Source organism: Alosa pseudoharengus, unplaced genomic scaffold, assembly GCF_046254945.1.
Source record: "Alosa pseudoharengus isolate Yale_2024_CS ecotype anadromous, Long Island Sound unplaced genomic scaffold, YU_APseudo_1.1 YU_APseudo_1.1_scf_1, whole genome shotgun sequence".
Classification (NCBI taxonomy): Eukaryota; Metazoa; Chordata; class Actinopteri; order Clupeiformes; family Clupeidae; genus Alosa; species Alosa pseudoharengus.
The window spans coordinates 9,641,702-9,660,464 of record NW_027468564.1 but is presented as its reverse complement, the minus strand read 5'-3'; the positions used below and the strand labels follow the sequence as shown (position 1 = coordinate 9,660,464).

The window sequence follows — 18,763 nt, the reverse complement described above, 5'->3', positions numbered from 1 at the left end:
CTAGCATAATAGAGGGCCCTTACAATGACCAAAGACAGTAGTAAAATTACACTGAAAATAGCCTAGGCCTCAAAGGACTAATTTGATATTTTACAGTAGGTACTATTAATTGAAATCCCTAACTTTACAACAGTTCATGAAATGTGGGGTGATGACAGCCACCACCCCTGCCACTGGCAAGATAGGCCTACAATATCAGTCCCCGCAGACTTAGGTGCTATTTTAGGTCTAAAATGCTTTGTGAATTACTCTTAGTCAAACAAATTAGGAGTCCTAAAATTACGAGTGACACGCCCATTATTTTTAGCAGTTTCTCCTAAATTCCCCAGTTAGGAGCTACTTTTAGCCTTAACATTCTTTGTGAATATGGATCCAGACTGACCTGCAGAGCAAATTCAATGTTAGTCTGGGTTCATGTGTGAAGATGCACTACACTGTTTTAGAACACAGTTTTATTTGAATGAGCTTTTGCAAATGTGCTTGTCAGTAATAGTCTGCAGGGGTGGGTAATTGGTTAATTGGGCCACACCCACTCTGGGACACTTTAAAGGGGTTTTGGTTTATGGCAGAGATTTGTACATTGATGTGTAATACCCATTTTATAACAGTTTGTTAAATTAAAAACAAGTATCTTTACTGTTTAAAAAATACAAGATTGTGTACACTTGATGTATTTTGATGTTATGAATTGGGAAATTCCATCTTCATTACAGGATTGTGGTTGATAGTGTGCCTCAAATAAATTGCTTATATGTATACACTTGTCCTCTTATAACATTACAAATCTTTCAGGTGTTTGTGTGTGTGTGTGTGTGTGTGTGTGTGTGTGCATATGTGTATATGTGTATGTGTTTATGTATGTGTATGTGATTTGGCATGGGAATGGTCTGCGGCACATTGTATCCCTTACATTTATCCATCTCTGCAATATTTTGTCTTTATTTGTGTTGTTATGCAGACTTGCTGAATGCAAACTCTCAGAGAAGTCCTGTGGAATTGTGGCTGCTGTTCTACAGTCACCAAACTCCCTGATAGAGCTGGACCTAAGTCACAACGACCTGGGGGATTCTGGAGTTCAGCTTCTCTCTAAGGGACTGTCTAGTCCTAACTGCAAACTGCAGACATTAAGGTTGGTGTTAGACATGTCTTTGTAAAGGATAATTGTTAGGACTAGTGTGGCACATTATGGTTTGGTTGGTGTTTTATATGTGTCTTAAGGCCTGTCCACACCAAGTCCAATTTTTCAGATGAAATTCACACAAAATTAAGCGGGTTAATAAACACAGTTAATTTAATTAGTCTGTACTCACCGAGGACGGAATTTGTTGCAATGAAAAAAAACATTCGAAACTGTCTCATTTGATGTGAAATATCGTATGCGATAGAGGTCCTGACCAATCAAATAATGATTTTGCAGGGTTCCGATGTCATCAATGTCATGGTTTTGAAAGTGGTGTGGCCGCCCGGCCGTGCGAGACAGAATAGTGGGTCAACCAATTGGAACAAAGCAGTCAGACGCAGAGGTTGCAGTGAAACAAACTTAGGAATTTATTTATAATGTGTGGGGAAAGGGGATGGGGGGCAGAGTTCAACCTAAGTCTTCAGTGCTGGACTGAGGCAGTCAGAGGACTCGTGTCGGCTTCTGAGACAAAGGAGAGAGAGAGAGACACAGGACAACGTTAGTGGGGAGTTCAATCCCTGCCACTGACCTTGTCACCCAGGCCCTCTTTCCTGTTCCAGCCGTCGTATCTTCCAGTAGCACAATCCCTTCAGCCACGTTCCACTTCAGCTCCGTTCCACTTCAACAAAATCAAAACACAACGTTCCACAATGGGCAAACAGGTTATTTCTGAAAGGGGTGGCCGTAAGCCCTTACTCTGAGACTGGCTTTGACCTCTGGTCTCCACTCTTCTTAAGCTCAAGCCAGTCTGCCTGAGGTTTGTCCTGTTGAGCTTTAAAAAGGCAGCTAATTGCCTGATTAACCCTCTGCACCTGGCCAGAGGCAGGCACAGACACCTGGGGGGTGGAGCTTCCTAACGCACTGCTCTCAGGTGGTACCGCCCATCCAATACTATGCCTCTCATCTGCCTTTGCTGGCCTGTCTGTAGCCATGTGGGGCACTGATCCCCGACAGAGCCCTCACAGTGGGATGAAAAAGTTACTAAAAAGGCTACAAGCTGTCATAACAGTTCAGTGTAGTAAAGTTAAGTCGTACAGTCACTGAGGTCGATAGTCACGTATCGTAAACCTGCTAATTACCAACCAATTATTTTGAAAATTCTAAAACAACTATGTTTTTTAACACTTCAAAATAACATTTGATAAATGAACCTTACATTTTTCAGTAACCATAGGTGTGTAGATTTGAACAAAATCTAGTTTGGTTCTTACCGGGGCTTTTACTGCCTGAAATATCCTTTTTTTTTTAACCACGCTCGGAGTTTAGTGCTGGGCTGGTGGGTACCTATTCCCAACACACAGTTAGCCTGAGAATTCATGTCGCAATTCAAAATTCCACTGGAGCTCCAAGCAGATTTGTACACACAGCCTTACAAGACTGATACACTTATGGTGTGGGTGCTTGCGTTTCTTTAGGAATCCGTCTTGGTTTGTATAGAAATTAATATTAAGTGACACATATACGTAAGAGGTTGGTCATACGGGACGGTTGGTAATACGTGACGTTCCAATATTCTTTTCAGGACGTGGCAGTTGCTTGAGGGAAGTTAACTTTCACGTTAACGTTGAAGTCATTTGGTGGCTGAAGCGGTAACTGCAAGTGCTAAATAGATCAGCAAGAGAGTATTAACACATCCCGGTACAAACATCTTGGGAGCTGTTTACTGTCAATCGGGAAGGGCAGAGAAGAGGGGGTGTCTGCCATAGTGAGACTAAGTTAGCGTTAACGTTACAACTTGGTGGACTTTGGAAAAGCCTTGAGTGGAAACCGTTAGACTGGAAGCTCATCGCTCGCGCAGCCAACCTTCCCAACTCAACAGCGATTGTCAGGGCAACGGTCGCCTCGCGTCTTCCCTGCCCACCAGTGACCAGTCTCCGCTGCTGGTCCTGCTAAGAGGTGTGTTGTGTTTGTGTGTCGCCTGAAATGTACTGTAGCCTACGGTTTGTTTTACACATTCTTTTAGCGACCTAGTGGAATAGTCAACGTAGACTAAGCCTAACATTTAGACTAGTTAACACGGAGGATTTTTTCTTGAAAGAAAAGTCGATCTCCATGGACTGAACCTGATGGGCTCAACCGATTGTGTTTCGTGGTTCGACTGCACTGCACTGGCCTACAGTATATCATATGTGACGTGTTAAGTATACATCTTCACTCCGGGATTTCATGACGTATCTGGTGTGTACAGGGCTTTTAATTATAAAATGCTCCCCCCCCCTTTCTCTCTTTCTCTCTCAGACTCAGCAAGTGTGGTGTGTCAGATGAAGGTTATGTTTATCTGGCTCTGGCCCTGATGATAAACCCCTCCTGTGTGAAAGAGCTGTATGTGAACAAGAATCATTCTGGAGGATCAGCACAGAAGCTGTTATCTGCTACACTGGAGGATCCTCACCGCAAAGTTGAAACACTTCAGTATGTAATCTAGAGAACCAGAAACATCAAGTTGTAGTCTGGATTTATTTGTTTATTTAAATTGTATGTGTTTGTTTATTTATTTACATACATACATACATACTTACAAGGGTAAGAATTTCACGGCGGCCACGACAGCCATGGCCATCGATGCCCCTTGCGTTTGCCGTGATGCCCCTTTGAAAATCAGAGGTTTACAGGCCACAGTGGCCTTGGAGCCCCCTTCTTTCAATATTTTGCTTTGCGTCAGACTAATAGCTATTTTTATTTAGCCTATAGCCTGTCAAAATAATCTTAGCATTCACAGCGCAAATTAATTTTGTCTTTTACGCAGTGGAGTGACAGTGCACGGCAAGAAAGAAAGTGCGTCCAAAATCACCCATTCTTCTCAGTTGAACTGCTCCCGAAGTAGCCTACTCATCACACAGACATCAGAAGTATCACATCACATGAAAGAGCTTTTCAGCTTTTAAACGATGTTAGCTGCTAATTGCTGTGGTGAACGGTTTGCGAGGAAAGTAAATATTATAAGGGTAAGGCTATTTGCACCCCTGGTACAATTAGCAGTGTATGCTCTTCGTACCCTGGTGCAATTAGAAGTGAATTATATTCATACCCCGGTGCACACAGCAATGTGTCCTATTAGTACCCCGTCTGGTACAAATATCAATGTATGCTATTCGTACCCCGGTGCACACAGCAATGTGTTGTTCTATTAATACCCCGTCTGGTACAAATACCAGTGTATGCTATGTGTACCAGTGTATTTATTCTGGCATATTGATCACACAATGTAATAACTAGATGTACCGCAGAGCGGTACAAAATATGACCGCCGCCCAGTCCAGCACATTTTTTCCACAAAAATAAGTCACGCTTGTCAAATTGTGTTCATTTCCTAATTTGTTCCTTTTTTGTGTGTTTGTAATTGAGTGTGTGCAGAGTGTGTGGTTGTTTTTGTGTATATGTGTTTTGTGTGTGTTTTTGTGTGTGTGTGTGTGTGTGTGTGTGTGTGTGTGTGTGTGTATGTGTGTGAGGGTGTGTGTGTGTGAGGGTGTGTGTGTGTGTGTGTGTATGTATGTGTGTTTATGTGTTTGTGTGCGTGTTGTGTGTGTCCATGTACTGTTGTACTGTGTGTGTGTGTGCATGTGTAGTGTGTGTGTGTGTGTGTTTATGTGTCTTTGTGTATGTGTGTTTTTATGTGTGTGTGTGTGTGTGTGTGTGTGTGTGTGTGTGTGTGTGTGTGTGTGTGTGTGTGTGTGTGTGTGTGTGTGTGTGTGTGTGCATGTGTGTGTGTCTTTATGTATGTGTAGATAAATAAAGCAAATCAGGGAACCACCTACTCTTTGCGATAAGTGCCATGCGATCTTTAACAATCATGGTGAGTCAGGACCTCAATTTAACATTCATGCAAAGGAAAACGTCTCCTGCAGTACAGTGTCCCTGTCACTGCAATAGGACATTGGTATTGATATTTGTTTGGTGGCTTTTGGCCACAGGGAAGAGTGCCACCTACTGGTCAGCCACCAACACCACTTCTAGCAGGAATCTACTCTTGCAAGGAGGTTTCTTATTAGGTACTTACTAAGCCTGCTTAGCTTCAGTAATTCAGCAAAGTCAGGGTATCTGCTGGTCTGGCTGCTGGCTAAAAACAAAAGGTGAAAGGCATATATGATTCTAACTGTCTCACTGAATTGCATTATGCACACTCAATTCTCACTGGTATCTGCTAGACAACAAGTACCAAAACATGATTAGTTCATAGATTTCACATGTAAAATACATTTTATACAACCCCACCCCCATCTTGCCTGTTCATAATTCTGAGAAATTCTTGAATTGTGTGCATGTACGTGTTTATGTGTGTGTGTGTGTGTGTGTGTGTGTGTGCGTGCATGCATGTGCTTGTGGCTTGTGGGTGTGCCTGTGTGTGTGCATGTGCATGCATGCATACATATGTCTACTGTGTGTGTATGTGTTATACGTATGTTTACTGTGAATGTATGTGATCACTTGATTGTGTTGATTTATCGGGGCACATTGTATCCCTTACATTTATCCATCTCTGCAATATTTTGTCTTTATTTGTGTTATGCAGACTTGCTGAATGCAAACTCTCAGAGAAGTCCTGTGGAATTGTGGCTGCTGTTTTACAGTCACCAAACTCCCTGACAGAGCTGGACCTAAGTCACAACGACCTGGGGGATTCTGGAGTTCAGCTTCTCTCTAAGGGACTGTCTAGTCCTAACTGCAAAATGCAGACATTAAGGTTGGTGTTAGACATGTCTTTGTAAAGTATTATTATTAGTACTAGTGTGGCACATTATGGTTTGGTTGGTGTTTTATGTGTCTTAAGGCCTGTCCACGCCAAGTCAAATATTTCGGATGAAATTCACACAAAATTAAGCAGGTTAATAAACACAGTTATTCTAATTAGTCTGTACTCACTGAGGACGAAATGAAAATGAAAAAAAAAATGCAATAATAAAAAAAAACATTCGAAACTGTCTCGTTTGATGTGAAATTTCGTATGCAATAGAGTTCCTGACCAATTAAATAATGATTTTATAGGGTTCTGATGTCAGCGATGTCATAAGTAGAATGACAAGCAGAAAAGGCTGACACAATGTATGATATTGTATTGTATGATATTGTATATGAGATATGTCTCATTAGGCCTATATGCCAAAGTCACAAAGAATATACGTTACATCAGACTTTCTCAGGTGTTCAAGAGTGAGAACTTCACCACAGACAGCTTTCCCCACCTCTTACCACCTAACCATCATTTCACACAAGGACGTTGTTAGACCTATTTTGGGGGGCTGAAGCCACCCTAAGATGATCAAAAGCCCCCTAAAAATATATAGTAATAATATATGCGTCCAAATTTACATCCATTATTATTTGTTGAATAGCTCACGGAGTACTTATCTCACATAAATCAAGATGTCAAACAAAAGAGTGGAACCGGAGCTTTCCAATGATATTAGCGGCTAGGTGCTGTGAAAACTGGTTCGCGTGAAAATTAACGTTGGACATACATGACATTTCATCATATTTCCATTCACAGCACACAGCACTTCGTCCATTTCCACCCATTACTGTCGGTGGTATATCTCACAAACTCAACGCATGGTAAATTATATAGGCTATCAGGATAAACAGCAGACCTTACCGAACACGATGATATGAAGCATTCTATTGTACAGTAGCCGTTTCCGAGTTTTGAAATTGCAGCAAATTTCTACATGGTATCCAACTTTGGGCTGAAATTCTAATGTAGCCTAATAGCAGCCCAAAATAATGAACTTGCTTTCCATATCAAAGAATCAAAAGTTGATCATGGCATACACAGATCAACTGTGCTTTTGAATAGATATTTCTACCAGCATGCTCTAGGTGACATGAATGCAACAATCATGAGACACAAAGTATTTTCACTTGACATAAAGGCTGACATAATAATATATATATATATATATATATATATATATATATATATATATATGCATGTCTGATCACATCATATTTTCCCAGATATGGGTAGCCTGTTGTCTTGAAAAAGATATAGCCTAGCATAATAGAGGGCCCTTACAATGACCAAAGACCTTAGTAGTAAAATTACACTGAAAATAGCTTAGGCCTCAAAGGACTAATTTGATATTTTACAGTAGGCACTATTAATTGAAATCCCTAACTTTACAACAGTTCATGAAATGTGGGGTGATGACAGTCACCACCCCTGCCACTGGCAAGGTAGGCCTACAATATCAGACCCTGCAGACTTAGGTGCTATTTTAGGTCTAAAATGCTTTGTGAATTACTCTTAGTCAAACAAATTAGGAGTCCTAAAATTACGAGTGACACGCCCATTATTTTTAGGAGTTTCTCCTAAATTCCCCAGTTAGGAGCTACTTTTAGCCTTAACATTCTTTGTGAATATGGGCCCAGACTGACCTGCAGAGCAAATTCAATGTTAGTTTGGGTTCATGTGTGAAGATGCACTACACTGTTTTACGACACTGTTTTATTTGAATGAGCTTTTGCAAATGTGCCTGTCAGTAATAGTCTACAGGTGTGGGTAATTGATTAATTGGGCCACACCCACTCTGGGACACTTTAAAGGGGTTTTGATTTATGGCAGATATTTGTACATTGATGTGTAATACCCATTTTATAACAGTTTGTTAAATTAAAACAAGTATCTTTACTGTTTAAAAAATGCAAGATGGTGTACACTTGATGTATTTTGATGTTATGAATTGGGAAATTCCATCTTCATTACAGGATTGTGGTTGATGGTGTGCCACAAATAAATTGCTTATATGTATACACTTGTCCTCTTATAACATTACAAATCTTCAGGTGTGTGTGTGTAATAAATGTTCACTTCAGTTCAGTTCATCTTTATTTATCATTTTGCCCAGGTACTGGTACATGTGCATTGGAAGTCTTGTCAGGTCTCACAGCGTGTGTGTGTGTGTGTGTGTGTGTGTGTGTGTGTGTGTGTGTGTGTGTTTGTGTGTGATTTGGCATGGGAATGATCTGCGAAAGATCACTTGATTGTGTTGATTTATAGGGGCACATTGTATCCCTTACATTTATCCATCTCTGCAATATTTTGTCTTTATTTGTGTTGTTATGCAGATTTGCTGAATGCAAACTCTCAGAGAAGTCCTGTGGAATTATGGCTGCTGTTCTACAATCACCAAACTCCCTGACAGAGCTGGACCTAAGTCACAATGACCTGGGGGATTTTGGAGTTCAGCTTCTCTCTAAGGGACTGTCTAGTCCTAACTGCAAACTGCAGACATTAAGGTTGGTGTTAGACATGTCTTTGTAAAGGATTATTATTAGGACTAGTGTGGCACATTATGGTTTGGTTGCTGTTTTATGTGTCTTAAGGCCTGTCCACACCAAGTCCAATTTTTCGGATGAAATTCACACAAAATTAAGCAGGTTAATAAACACAGTTATTCTAATTAGTCTGTACTCACTGAGGACGAAATGGAAATGAAAAAAAATGCAATAATAAAAAAAACATTCGAAACTGTCTCGTTTGATGTGAAATTTGGTATGCAATAGAGTTCCTGACCAATTAAATAATGGCTTTTTAGGGTTCCGATGTCAGTGATGTCATAAGTAGAATGACAAGCAGAAAAGGCTGACACAATGTATGATATTGTATTGTATGATATTGTATACGAGATTTTACGTTACATCAGACTTTCCCAGGTTTTCAAGAGTGAGAACTCCACCACAGACAGCTTTCCCCACCTAACCATCATTTCACACAAGGACGTCGTTAGACCTATTTTGGGGGGGCTGAAGCCACCCTAAGATGATCAAAAGCCCCCCTAAAAATATATAGTAATAATATATGCGTCCGAATTCACATCCATTATTCTCTGCTGAATAGCTCACAGAGTTAGCCTAGAAATCTAGACGCACCCTAGCAGCGGCAAATTAATTTGCTCAGCCTGTACGTCTAGTATCAAACCATAGGGATTTCTATTGGCTGACGCCGTGGACGTCATCCAATCACAGCGCTCTATTATGTTAGAGAGTCTTAAGGCGGGCTTAACAGGATAATGACAGTCCTGCGACGGTGAACAACAAGGAAGGTGGCTATGGCGAACGAAGAGCGGTTGTTTGAATCGGCGTTGGCGTCAACTTTGGAGGAGTTGGACTTGTGCTTTTCTTTGAAAGTTGAGCAACACAATGCATTTAAGTCATTCCTTTCGAAGAAGGATGTATTTGCCGTTTTGCCGACCAGATACGGATATGGTCGTAGCGCTGGCCTATTGCATGCCTAGGCAGTTTGAAAGACAATTCTCTGCCCGCCCCTTGGATTAAGCGAGGTGAATGGTTCGATTCCAGACTATACATTTCAATGGTATAGGATGGCCTGCCAGGCTAAGTCTCTGAGGCTATGCCCTCTGCTTCTTAGCAGACTTTTAACATATCATAGCCTGTGCATGTGTTATGTAACTGGAATTGATTTATGTTTTATGTAATGGGATAAATATTATTTATGTATGGATTTCTATGCAACGTCACAAAAACATGCGTGCGCAACAATGCTCTCCATGAAAAGAATAAAATGAGTTTTTGTGCTGAAAACTGCACCAATTCGAAATCACGATGGCTAGATTGTTCAATATCGGAATGCATGTCTTCGCCAAAAATGACAAAATACGATGTTGTATTAATAATGCAAATGAACGGCAAACTCTGAAATATAGTCTGAGATGAGATGTTATTATCATTGAGACAACAGGGGTATACAAAAAAATCTGATTGTAGCTTACAGCACGTTGTGGACGGCCACCAAGCGTCTGCCCCACGGCTGCGCGCGCATCTAGTTCTATTACATTTCTTCTGACCGCCAGAGACGGTGCTTTCAGCACCTGGATGTCCATCACATACGCATGTAGGTCGAGTGTTTGTACCAACAAAGTCACCTGTGACCGGGGTGACGTATGACGCAACGTCATGCACTTAAGGTGCTTTCACCCCGGAAGTGACCTCTTGTCATCTTCTCGTATGGACGTAGGTGTTCGAGTCAATCGCTAGGAGTAGTCTTGTAACCCTTTACGGGTTGGAGCTGCGTTTTCGCCCTCTTAAGACTGCGATTGCTGTACATTTCATCAAGGTAAGTGCTTGGGTTTCTAAATTATTGACGCGTCCACGAGTGGTTTCGCTCTAGGTTGACGTCGAAGGAAATTTGCCCTCTCGTTAACTGTTAGCTGGCTTAGCCTAGGATATCGGTGGCCTCGCCGGCATTCCTAGGTGCCTCCGACCAGATTTTCGCAGGCTACTGTCTAAACTTGTATTTGAACTCGAGACGGGGTTCAGTTATTTAATTTGGCTAACATTAGCCCGGCATTATTGCTGATCTTCTGTGCTTTGAATGACACTAGGTGTCTTGTATTTTGTGTTGGTTTAAATATAACTTAGCGATTGTGGATAGCGGTTACTCGCTTTCATTCTTCAAGTCAGCTTTATAATAGACAGCGGTTGTTAGCTGTCTGATTACAATTTCAGTTTGTGGTTTTCGCTTGTAACTGTAGTTCGTGCTGCAACGAGTGCATTTCGCTCTATCCGCAGCTGGACTGGGCCGAGTGCCCATTGTCAGTAACGGTGACCTTGTTTATTTACTTAATTGCGGCATGTTTATGGTGTGCGCCGAGTGCTCGGCCTCCCTGGAGCCTGATGACGGTCACGACCGCTGCCCCCGTTGCCTTGGTGTAGACCACCTTAGACAAGGGCTGACGGAGAGGGCTTGTGTAGACTGTTGTTGTTTGAGTTTGGCTGCCCGCGCCGCCAGACTGGCCGGCCTAGAGGGAGCTGCAGGATCTCCATTGGCCTGTGCACAGGCGGATCCTGGCCAGTCCCCTAGATTACAGAGACGCAGGCAAGCAAGCGTGCTAGACCTACTGACGGGGAGTGCTCCTAAGCGCACTAAGTCAGACCCTTTGGCCCAGAAAGTGGACTTTTTGGCGGAGGAATTCGCTCAGATAAAGGCACTACTGGAGGGTTTGCAGCGTCCTGATGTACAGCCAGCTAGCGGTTCCGCTACAAGTGCTTCAACACACGGCCCACCGCCCCCTGTACTGTCCCCAGCAGTAAGTGTCTCTGAGGATGATGTGCTTTCCATCAGAGCCTCAGAGAGTCTAAGGACGGTAGATGAGTGGGCTGAGGACGTGGCAGAGCTGGTATCTTACGGCTCTGACTCCAACTCCCTAGAGGATGGTGGTTCTCTGGGTAGCACGGCTGCTGGTCCGGCTCTAGGGCTAAGGCCAGCAATACAGTTAGCACTGGCACGTCTAGGGGTGGATGCACCACCCGCGGAGGCAGGTGCGCAGAGTGCTTTTTTCATGCAGACCCCGACTGCAACTACATTGTGTGTCCCGCCGTCAGCCCCCTTTATGGAAGAGCTACAGCGATGTTGGGCAGACCCAAGGCGTTTTTCCCATCTCCCTAGTGATTGTAGGGCACTAGCTAATATGCAGGGCGCATCCAGCTGTGGCCTCGACAAGATGCCTAGTATAGAACCCACATTGGCAGGCTTGATCCTCTCGCCCGATGAGGCGTTGAGACCAGACGTGCGCTGCCCATGGCCACAATGTCGCCTGACGGACGACCTGCTCGGGAAGAGTTATGACGCGGCGGCACGGATGGCACGTATAGGGAATTCTATGTCCCATCTTGTTTTAGCCCTCTCCCAGATCCTCCAGTCTCCTGGGGTCGACCCATCAGCGCAAACCCTCAGTGAAGCCTCGTTGCGGGCATTTGCCTATATGTCAAGGGAGCTCGGGCGGGTGATGTCTTCTCTCACACTCGCGCGACGTCAGGTATGGCTCGCCCAGTCTTCGCTGTCTGAGCCTAGCAGGAAGGTCCTCCGTTCTCTACCGGTTGTGCCGGGACAGCTGTTCGGACCTGCGGCGCAGCAGGCCCTGGAACGCGGTTTGCGGGCGACACAGGTCAGGCAACAATTTGCCAGTTTAAACCACACACCTGTTCACCGGCAGAGACCCTACTCAGGGACTGACAGGGCCCAAGTGATATCACGGCCTGTGTCTCAGTCAAGGCCACCTCCACCAGGGGGATTTCGCAGGCCCGTCACTAGACAGACCACTCGTCCGGCACAGCAGGACACAACATATAGCCGCCGCCCCTCCAGGAGCCGGAGGGGCCGAGCGGGCAGGCAGTGACGGCTCAGTCCCGGCGGTCGGTCGCTTCACCAGCCAACAGCTGTTGAGCTGGGAAGCGCTAACATCAGACCCCTGGGTGCTGGACACCCTATCAGAGGGCTACAGCATTCAGTTCAAACGCCGACCGCCAAGGTTCACAGGGGTCAGGATGACAACAGTAAGGGACGAGGCCAAGGCACTGGCCCTGCGTCAGGAGGTCAGGGCCCTTCTAGACAAAGGAGCAATAGAGCCCGTAGAGCCATGTTCACTGAACAGTGGCTTCTACTCCACGTATTTCATAATCCCAAAAAAAGGGGGTGGTCTTCGCCCCATATTGGATCTCAGGTCATTAAACAACTACCTCAAAACCTTAACATTTCATATGTTGCGCACAGCAGACGTCCTCCAGACCATCGGGAAAGACGTCTGGTTCACGAAAATAGATCTCAAGGATGCCTATTTTCACATACCAATTGCACCACATCACCAGCAGTTCCTGCGCTTTGCGTTCGAGGGAAGGGCCTACCAGTTCAGGGTCCTCCCCTTTGGAATATCACTGGCCCCTCGGATTTTCACCAGATTCGTGGCAGCAGCACTGGCACCACTACAAAAAACAGGTATGCTCATCCTCTCGTACCTGGACGATTGGTTGGTAGTGTCTCAGACAGAGTCAGATTCGCTCAGGGACCTATCTCTGTTGATATCTCACTCAGGCAGGTTAGGACTCAGGATAAATCTCGAGAAGAGTACGTTGACGCCCAGTCAGCGTCTAGTGTTCATTGGTATCCAGTTGGATTCTCGCAGGAGACAGGCAACCCCATCTCCCCAACGGGTGAACGACATCCTCAGTCGGGTAGGACAGTTCAGGAGAGGCCAAGTGCAAACCTTCAGTTCCTTCCAGGTACTACTGGGCACGCTCACGGCAGCTGCTGCCGTTGTCCCCCTAGGCCTCCTCTCGTTGAGACCGCTCCAGATGTGGATCAACAGACTGGGGTTGGATCCAAGAGCAGACAGGCACAAGCTGGTGAGAGTCACTGCCAGGTGTATTCAGTGCATACGACCATGGAACAGCCGGGCATACTTGACTCAGGGGGTTCCCCTTGGTGCCATACCCTCCCGCAGGGAGGTCGTAACGACCGACGCTTCTTTGACAGGTTGGGGTGCTGTTTGGCAGTGCAGGGCTGTTCGCGGCTCGTGGGACCCCCAACAGCGGCGCCGACACATAAATGTGTTGGGGCTTCAAGCAGTTCTCCTTGCCCTCAGGCACTTCTTTCCTGTGCTGTCGGGGAGGCATGTGCTTGTGAGGACCGACAACACAGCAGTGGTTTACCTCATAAACCACCAGGGGAGTACGAGGTCTCAGTCATCCCTGAGCCTAGTTCACCAGTTGCTGTCTTGGGCCTACCCCCGCTTGCTGAGCCTGAGGGCAATGCACATAGCGGGCATTCGGAACACGGCAGCAGACTTCTTGTCCCGACAGAGCCCTCATCCTGGGGAGTGGAGGCTACACCCAGAGGTGGTGCAGGCCATCTGGCGGCGGTACGGCAGAGCAGAGGTGGATCTTTTCGCCTCCCAAGGCTCTACACACTGCCCCCTATGGTTTTCCCTGGAAGAGGCAACGAGCCCCTTAGGCCAGGATGCGCTGGCACACGAGTGGCCCCAGCAGCTTTTGTACGCATTTCCCCCCCTTCCACTGATCCGTGCCATTCTCCACAGGATCTCCCAGGAGGGCCACACGGTGCTGCTGATAGCCCCCAGATGGCCCGGGAGGCTGTGGTTCCCAGTGTTGCACGGGCTGTTGGTCGGACGCCCTTGGCGCCTCCCCGTTCGTGCGGACCTCCTCTCACAACTGGGGGGACAGATCTGGCACCCGAATCCAGCGCGCCTACAGTTATGGGTATGGCCACTGAGGGGCCTGAGCCTCTGCTAGGTGCTTGCGACCCAGCAGTTGTTTATACCATCAACAACTCGCGGGCGGCTTCCACTAATGCGCTCTACGCGAACAGGTGGAAGCTCTTCGTGGAATGGTGCCGGGCCCGCGGGGAGGAGCCGACCAGTTGTCCAGTACCGACAATTCTCGGATTCTTGCAGTCTCGTTTTGACGGGGGCCTGGCTGCAGCCACCATCCGGGTTTATGCCGCGGCAATATCTGCCAGCCACAACAAGGTGGATGGCGTCACCGTGGGCTCCCACACACTGGTGACTCGTTTCCTGAGGGGGACACAGCGACTCAGGCCGCCACAGCGGAGCCAGACACCTTCCTGGGACCTACCATTGGTGTTGGAGGCACTGTGCCGGCACCCATTTGAACCTCTTGCGAACACAGAGGTTAAATGGGTATCATTGAAGACTGCCTTTCTGTTGGCCATGGCATCAGCAAAGAGGGTGGGGGAGTTACACGCTCTATCAATCAGCCGTGAGTGCCTCCAATGGGCCCCGGGAGAAACGGGGGTCACATTGTGGCCTAACCCATCTTTTTTACCGAAGACTTTCTCCTCTTCGTTTGTAAATCAACCCCTCCATTTAGCCGCGTTTGATCCTCCAACTGGGGAGGGTGAACAGCAGGGAAACACAGCCTTGCTGTGCCCAGTCCGTGCTCTAGGGGCATATATTCAGTCAACCACTGGATTCCGGCGGTCGGAATCACTTTTTGTCTGCCATTCAGGGCCAAGACGCGGCCAGGCATTGTCAAAACAACGACTGTCCAGGTGGATTGTCGAGGTTGTCTACAAGGCCTATGACGGCAGGGGCCTACCAATCCCAGCCTCCGTCCGCGGCCACTCAACCCGGAGTGTGGCGACATCATGGGCGGCCCTAAGGGGGGTGCCACTGTCCGACATTTGTGCGGCGGCATCATGGGCATCATCTTGCACATTCGCAAGATTCTACAGAGTTAACGTGGCTGCAAGTAACCCGCTAGTCACCGCTACTCTCTTAAGCCATTAAGGGGTCAAAAAGGTAAGTTCTCCTCCTCGTGACCTTGTTGGTATGTGTCATCCAGGTGCTGAAAGCACCGCCTCTGGCGGTCAGAAGAAATGTAATAGAACGATGGTTACGTATGTAACCGCGGTTCTATGAATTTCGGATGACCGCCAGAGCTTGGCAGTCACTCGGAGGGGGGACGAGAAGATTGCCAAGAGGTCACTTCCGGGGTGAAAGCACCTTAAGTGCATGACGTTGCGTCATACGTCACCCCGGTCACAGGTGACTTTGTTGGTACAAACACTCGACCTACATGCGTATGTGATGGACATCCAGGTGCTGAAAGCACCGCCTCTGGCGGTCATCCGAAATTCATAGAACCGCGGTTACATACGTAACCATCGTTTTGTTGGTAAACGAGCACTCGCGCGCATCTAGTTTTGTTGGGTCGCACTCGCAGTCGCTGCCTAGCAACCGGGACAGTTGGAAAACAGAGAAGACATGAAGCTACACGGTTTTGACAGTGGGATGAAAAAGTTACTAAAAAGGCTACAAGCTGTCATAACAGTTCAGTCTACTGCAGTAAAGTTAGGTCGTACAGTCACTGAGGTCGATAGTCACGTATTATTTTCAGTATGAGTCTGTTGAGTCGACATTGCGGAGGTTAGCAGTAGTAGCTGGATGTGGCAGTTGTTTGAGGGAAGACGTTAACGTTAGTCATTTGGTGACTGAAGCGGTAAGTGCTAGTGCTAACTAGATCAGCAAGAGAGTATTAACACATTCCGGTACAACCGTCTTGGGAGCTGTTTACTGTCGATCGGGAAGGACAGAGAAGGGGGAGTGTCTGCCATAGTGAGACTAAGTTAACGTTAACGTTACAACTTGGTGGACATTGGAAAAGCCTCGAGTGGAAACCGTTAGCCTGGAAGCTCATCGCTCGCGCAGCCAACCTTCCCAACTCCACAGCGATTCTCAGGGCAACGGTCGCCTCGCGTCTTCCCTGCCCACCAGTGACCAGTCTCCGTTTCTGGCCCTGCTAAGAGGTGTGTTGTGTTTGTGTGTTGCCTCAAATGTACTGTAGCCTACAGTTTGTTTTACACGTTCTTTTAGCGACCTAGTGGAACAGTCAACGTAGACTAAACCTAACATGTAGACTAGTTAACACGGAGGATTTTTCTTGAAAGACACTCGTTTGAACGGCCATCACTAACGTTATCGTAAAGTCTGTCGGTCTCCATGGACTGAACTGATACATTGATGAACTCTTGTCACAGCAAAGTGTGTGTGTGTGTGCGTGTCTGTGCGTGCGTGCATGGATGGGATGGATGAGTGACCTGACCTGATGGGCTCAACCGATTGCACTGCGCTGGCCTACAGTATATCATATGTGACGTGTTAAGTTGAAATCTTCACTCCGGGGTTTCATGACGTATCTGGTGTGCACAGGGCTTTTAATTATAAAATAACCCCCCCCCCTCTCTCTTTCTCTCTCTCTCAGACTCAGCAAGTGTGGTGTATCAGATGAAGGTTATGTCTGTCTGGCTCTGGCTCTGATGATAAACCCCTCCTGTGTGAAAGATCTGTACATGAACAACAATCATTCTGGAGGATCAGCACAGAAGCTGTTATCTGCTACACTGGAGGATCCTCACCGCAAAGTTGAAACACTTCAGTATGTAATCTAGAGAACCAAAAACATCAATATGTAGTCTGGATTTATTTTTTTATTTATTTATTTATTCATTTATTTATTTATTTATTTGTTTATTTATACATACTTACATTTACATAAGTCAGGATACACATCCCTACTGTGTAATCTCCTACCCTGGAAATCCAAAGGTCTCGCGAGAGCACAATGGAATTGTCTCTGCGAGACACTCTGGCAATGAGCAGTGATGCACGTTACTTTTTCCCCTTGCATTCCGGGGAACCAGCTAAACTGATGAAGACAGTGTTGCAAAGTTGGAGGACAGTACACATTGGTCGTAGTGTTATCCGATTGCGTCAAAGTCCGAAATCATTCAGAGTAAACATGGTCTAGTGTTATCCAATTGCGTGCAGTGAGATTTTTAAATGCATGCTTGTTGCCGCCCCTGGAGTTGGGCCATTACATTGTTCGTGACCCTTAATCTTTCTAGATTCCCAGGGACTGGATTTTCCACACATCCACACAGAACAGAACATTTGATTTACAGACTTAAGCAAAAAACTTTATTCAAAAAACTTTTGAATAGCAAAATACATTTTCTACTGTAGTGTCTAGAACAACAGTACATTTGATTGGCAGATACCATAATCAACGAAAAGCGGGAAACCCAGGAGTAAATGCGCTTCTAATGTAATTCTATTGTTGTTTACAAGTAGGCTACAGTATGTGTCCTGTTACTGTTACTGTAGAAGGACTCTGTAGTCCTTACTACAGGCAACAAATGAATCATGAATCAATCAATAATCAGCAAATCTAAATGCAGCATCAACTGTTTAGACTGGTACCATTTTCTTTGCATTTCACTAAATTTAGTCGATTTGATTCAAAGTCACCTTGCATAGTGATATGTTGAGTTCTGTCATAATTCTGTCAAATGTCGTTGCAGATTTGCTGACTGTAAACTCACAGATAAATCCTGTGAGATTGTTGCTTCAGTTCTACAATCACCAAACTCCCTACTACAGCTGGACTTGAGTGACAATGACCTGGGGGATTCTGGAGTTCAGCTTCTCTCAAAAGGACTGTCCAGTTTTAACTGCAAAATACACACATTAAGGTGGGTATACATTTTATTATCATCTTAGATTTCCTGATTAGGGAGAAAAACCATGACAATATAACATCAATTGGTCAGAACCAAAAAGTAGCATTGAACATGCTGAACCTTATTGCTTATGCTTAGAGTTTCAAAATCTGTTTCTGGATTGGTCTAGTCCGTGACACATTATGTTACAATAAAGTAATATGGCACGAGTGATAGTGGCATCGGTAGCAGATATCACCATGGCTGTTATTTGCAATCAGGCACGAGGCCAGAGGCCAAGTGCAGTGTGTTTTACATGGTGCCTGAACATTTATTTAGAGCACTGGAGCAGTTCTGTAGTCTATTGATATTTTCTATCATTTTTAGAACTATTAATAATAATGCCTATTCTTAAAGTCCACTGCCCAACAATGTCATGTAGGTGCTGAATAGATATAGTGCTGATAGGAAGTTTTTTCAGTTAAATTTTGATAACTGTAAAAACAAATGTGTCTAAGGAGGAGTGTGTACTAATTCAATAAATATCTCCTCCACACTTTGCATCACAGTCATGATATTCAATTTACTAGAGTCTCTCTCTCTCTCTCTCTCTCTCTCTCTCTCTCTCTCAGGCTCTCTGATTGTCTCATCTCAGAGAAGGGTTGTGGTTTTCTTGCTTCAGCTCTGTCTTCAAACCCCTCCCATTTAAAACTGCTTGATCTCAGCTACAATTATCCTGGAGAATCAGGACTGAAGCTGTTATCTGCTAGACTGGAGGATCGATCCTGTCTGTAAACTGGAGATACTGAAGTATG

At 45.5% G+C, this 18,763-nt stretch overlaps 2 protein-coding genes across 4 annotated transcripts in view; both read left to right on the top strand.

The window, feature by feature from the left end:
* LOC143136476 (NLR family CARD domain-containing protein 3-like) overlaps positions 1 to 18,763 on the top strand; it is a 234,962-nt gene that overhangs the window by 45,728 nt on the left and 170,471 nt on the right. The window lies entirely within an intron of this gene.
* On the top strand, positions 949 to 18,743 carry LOC143128888 (ribonuclease inhibitor-like). Its single transcript, XM_076289907.1, has 7 exons — positions 949 to 1,129; positions 3,419 to 3,592; positions 5,691 to 5,861; positions 8,243 to 8,413; positions 16,712 to 16,885; positions 17,811 to 17,981; positions 18,581 to 18,743. The coding sequence occupies exons 2-7, from the start codon at positions 3,474 to 3,476 to the stop codon at positions 18,741 to 18,743; spliced, it is 969 nt and encodes a 322-aa protein (XP_076146022.1). The 5' UTR covers positions 949 to 1,129; positions 3,419 to 3,473.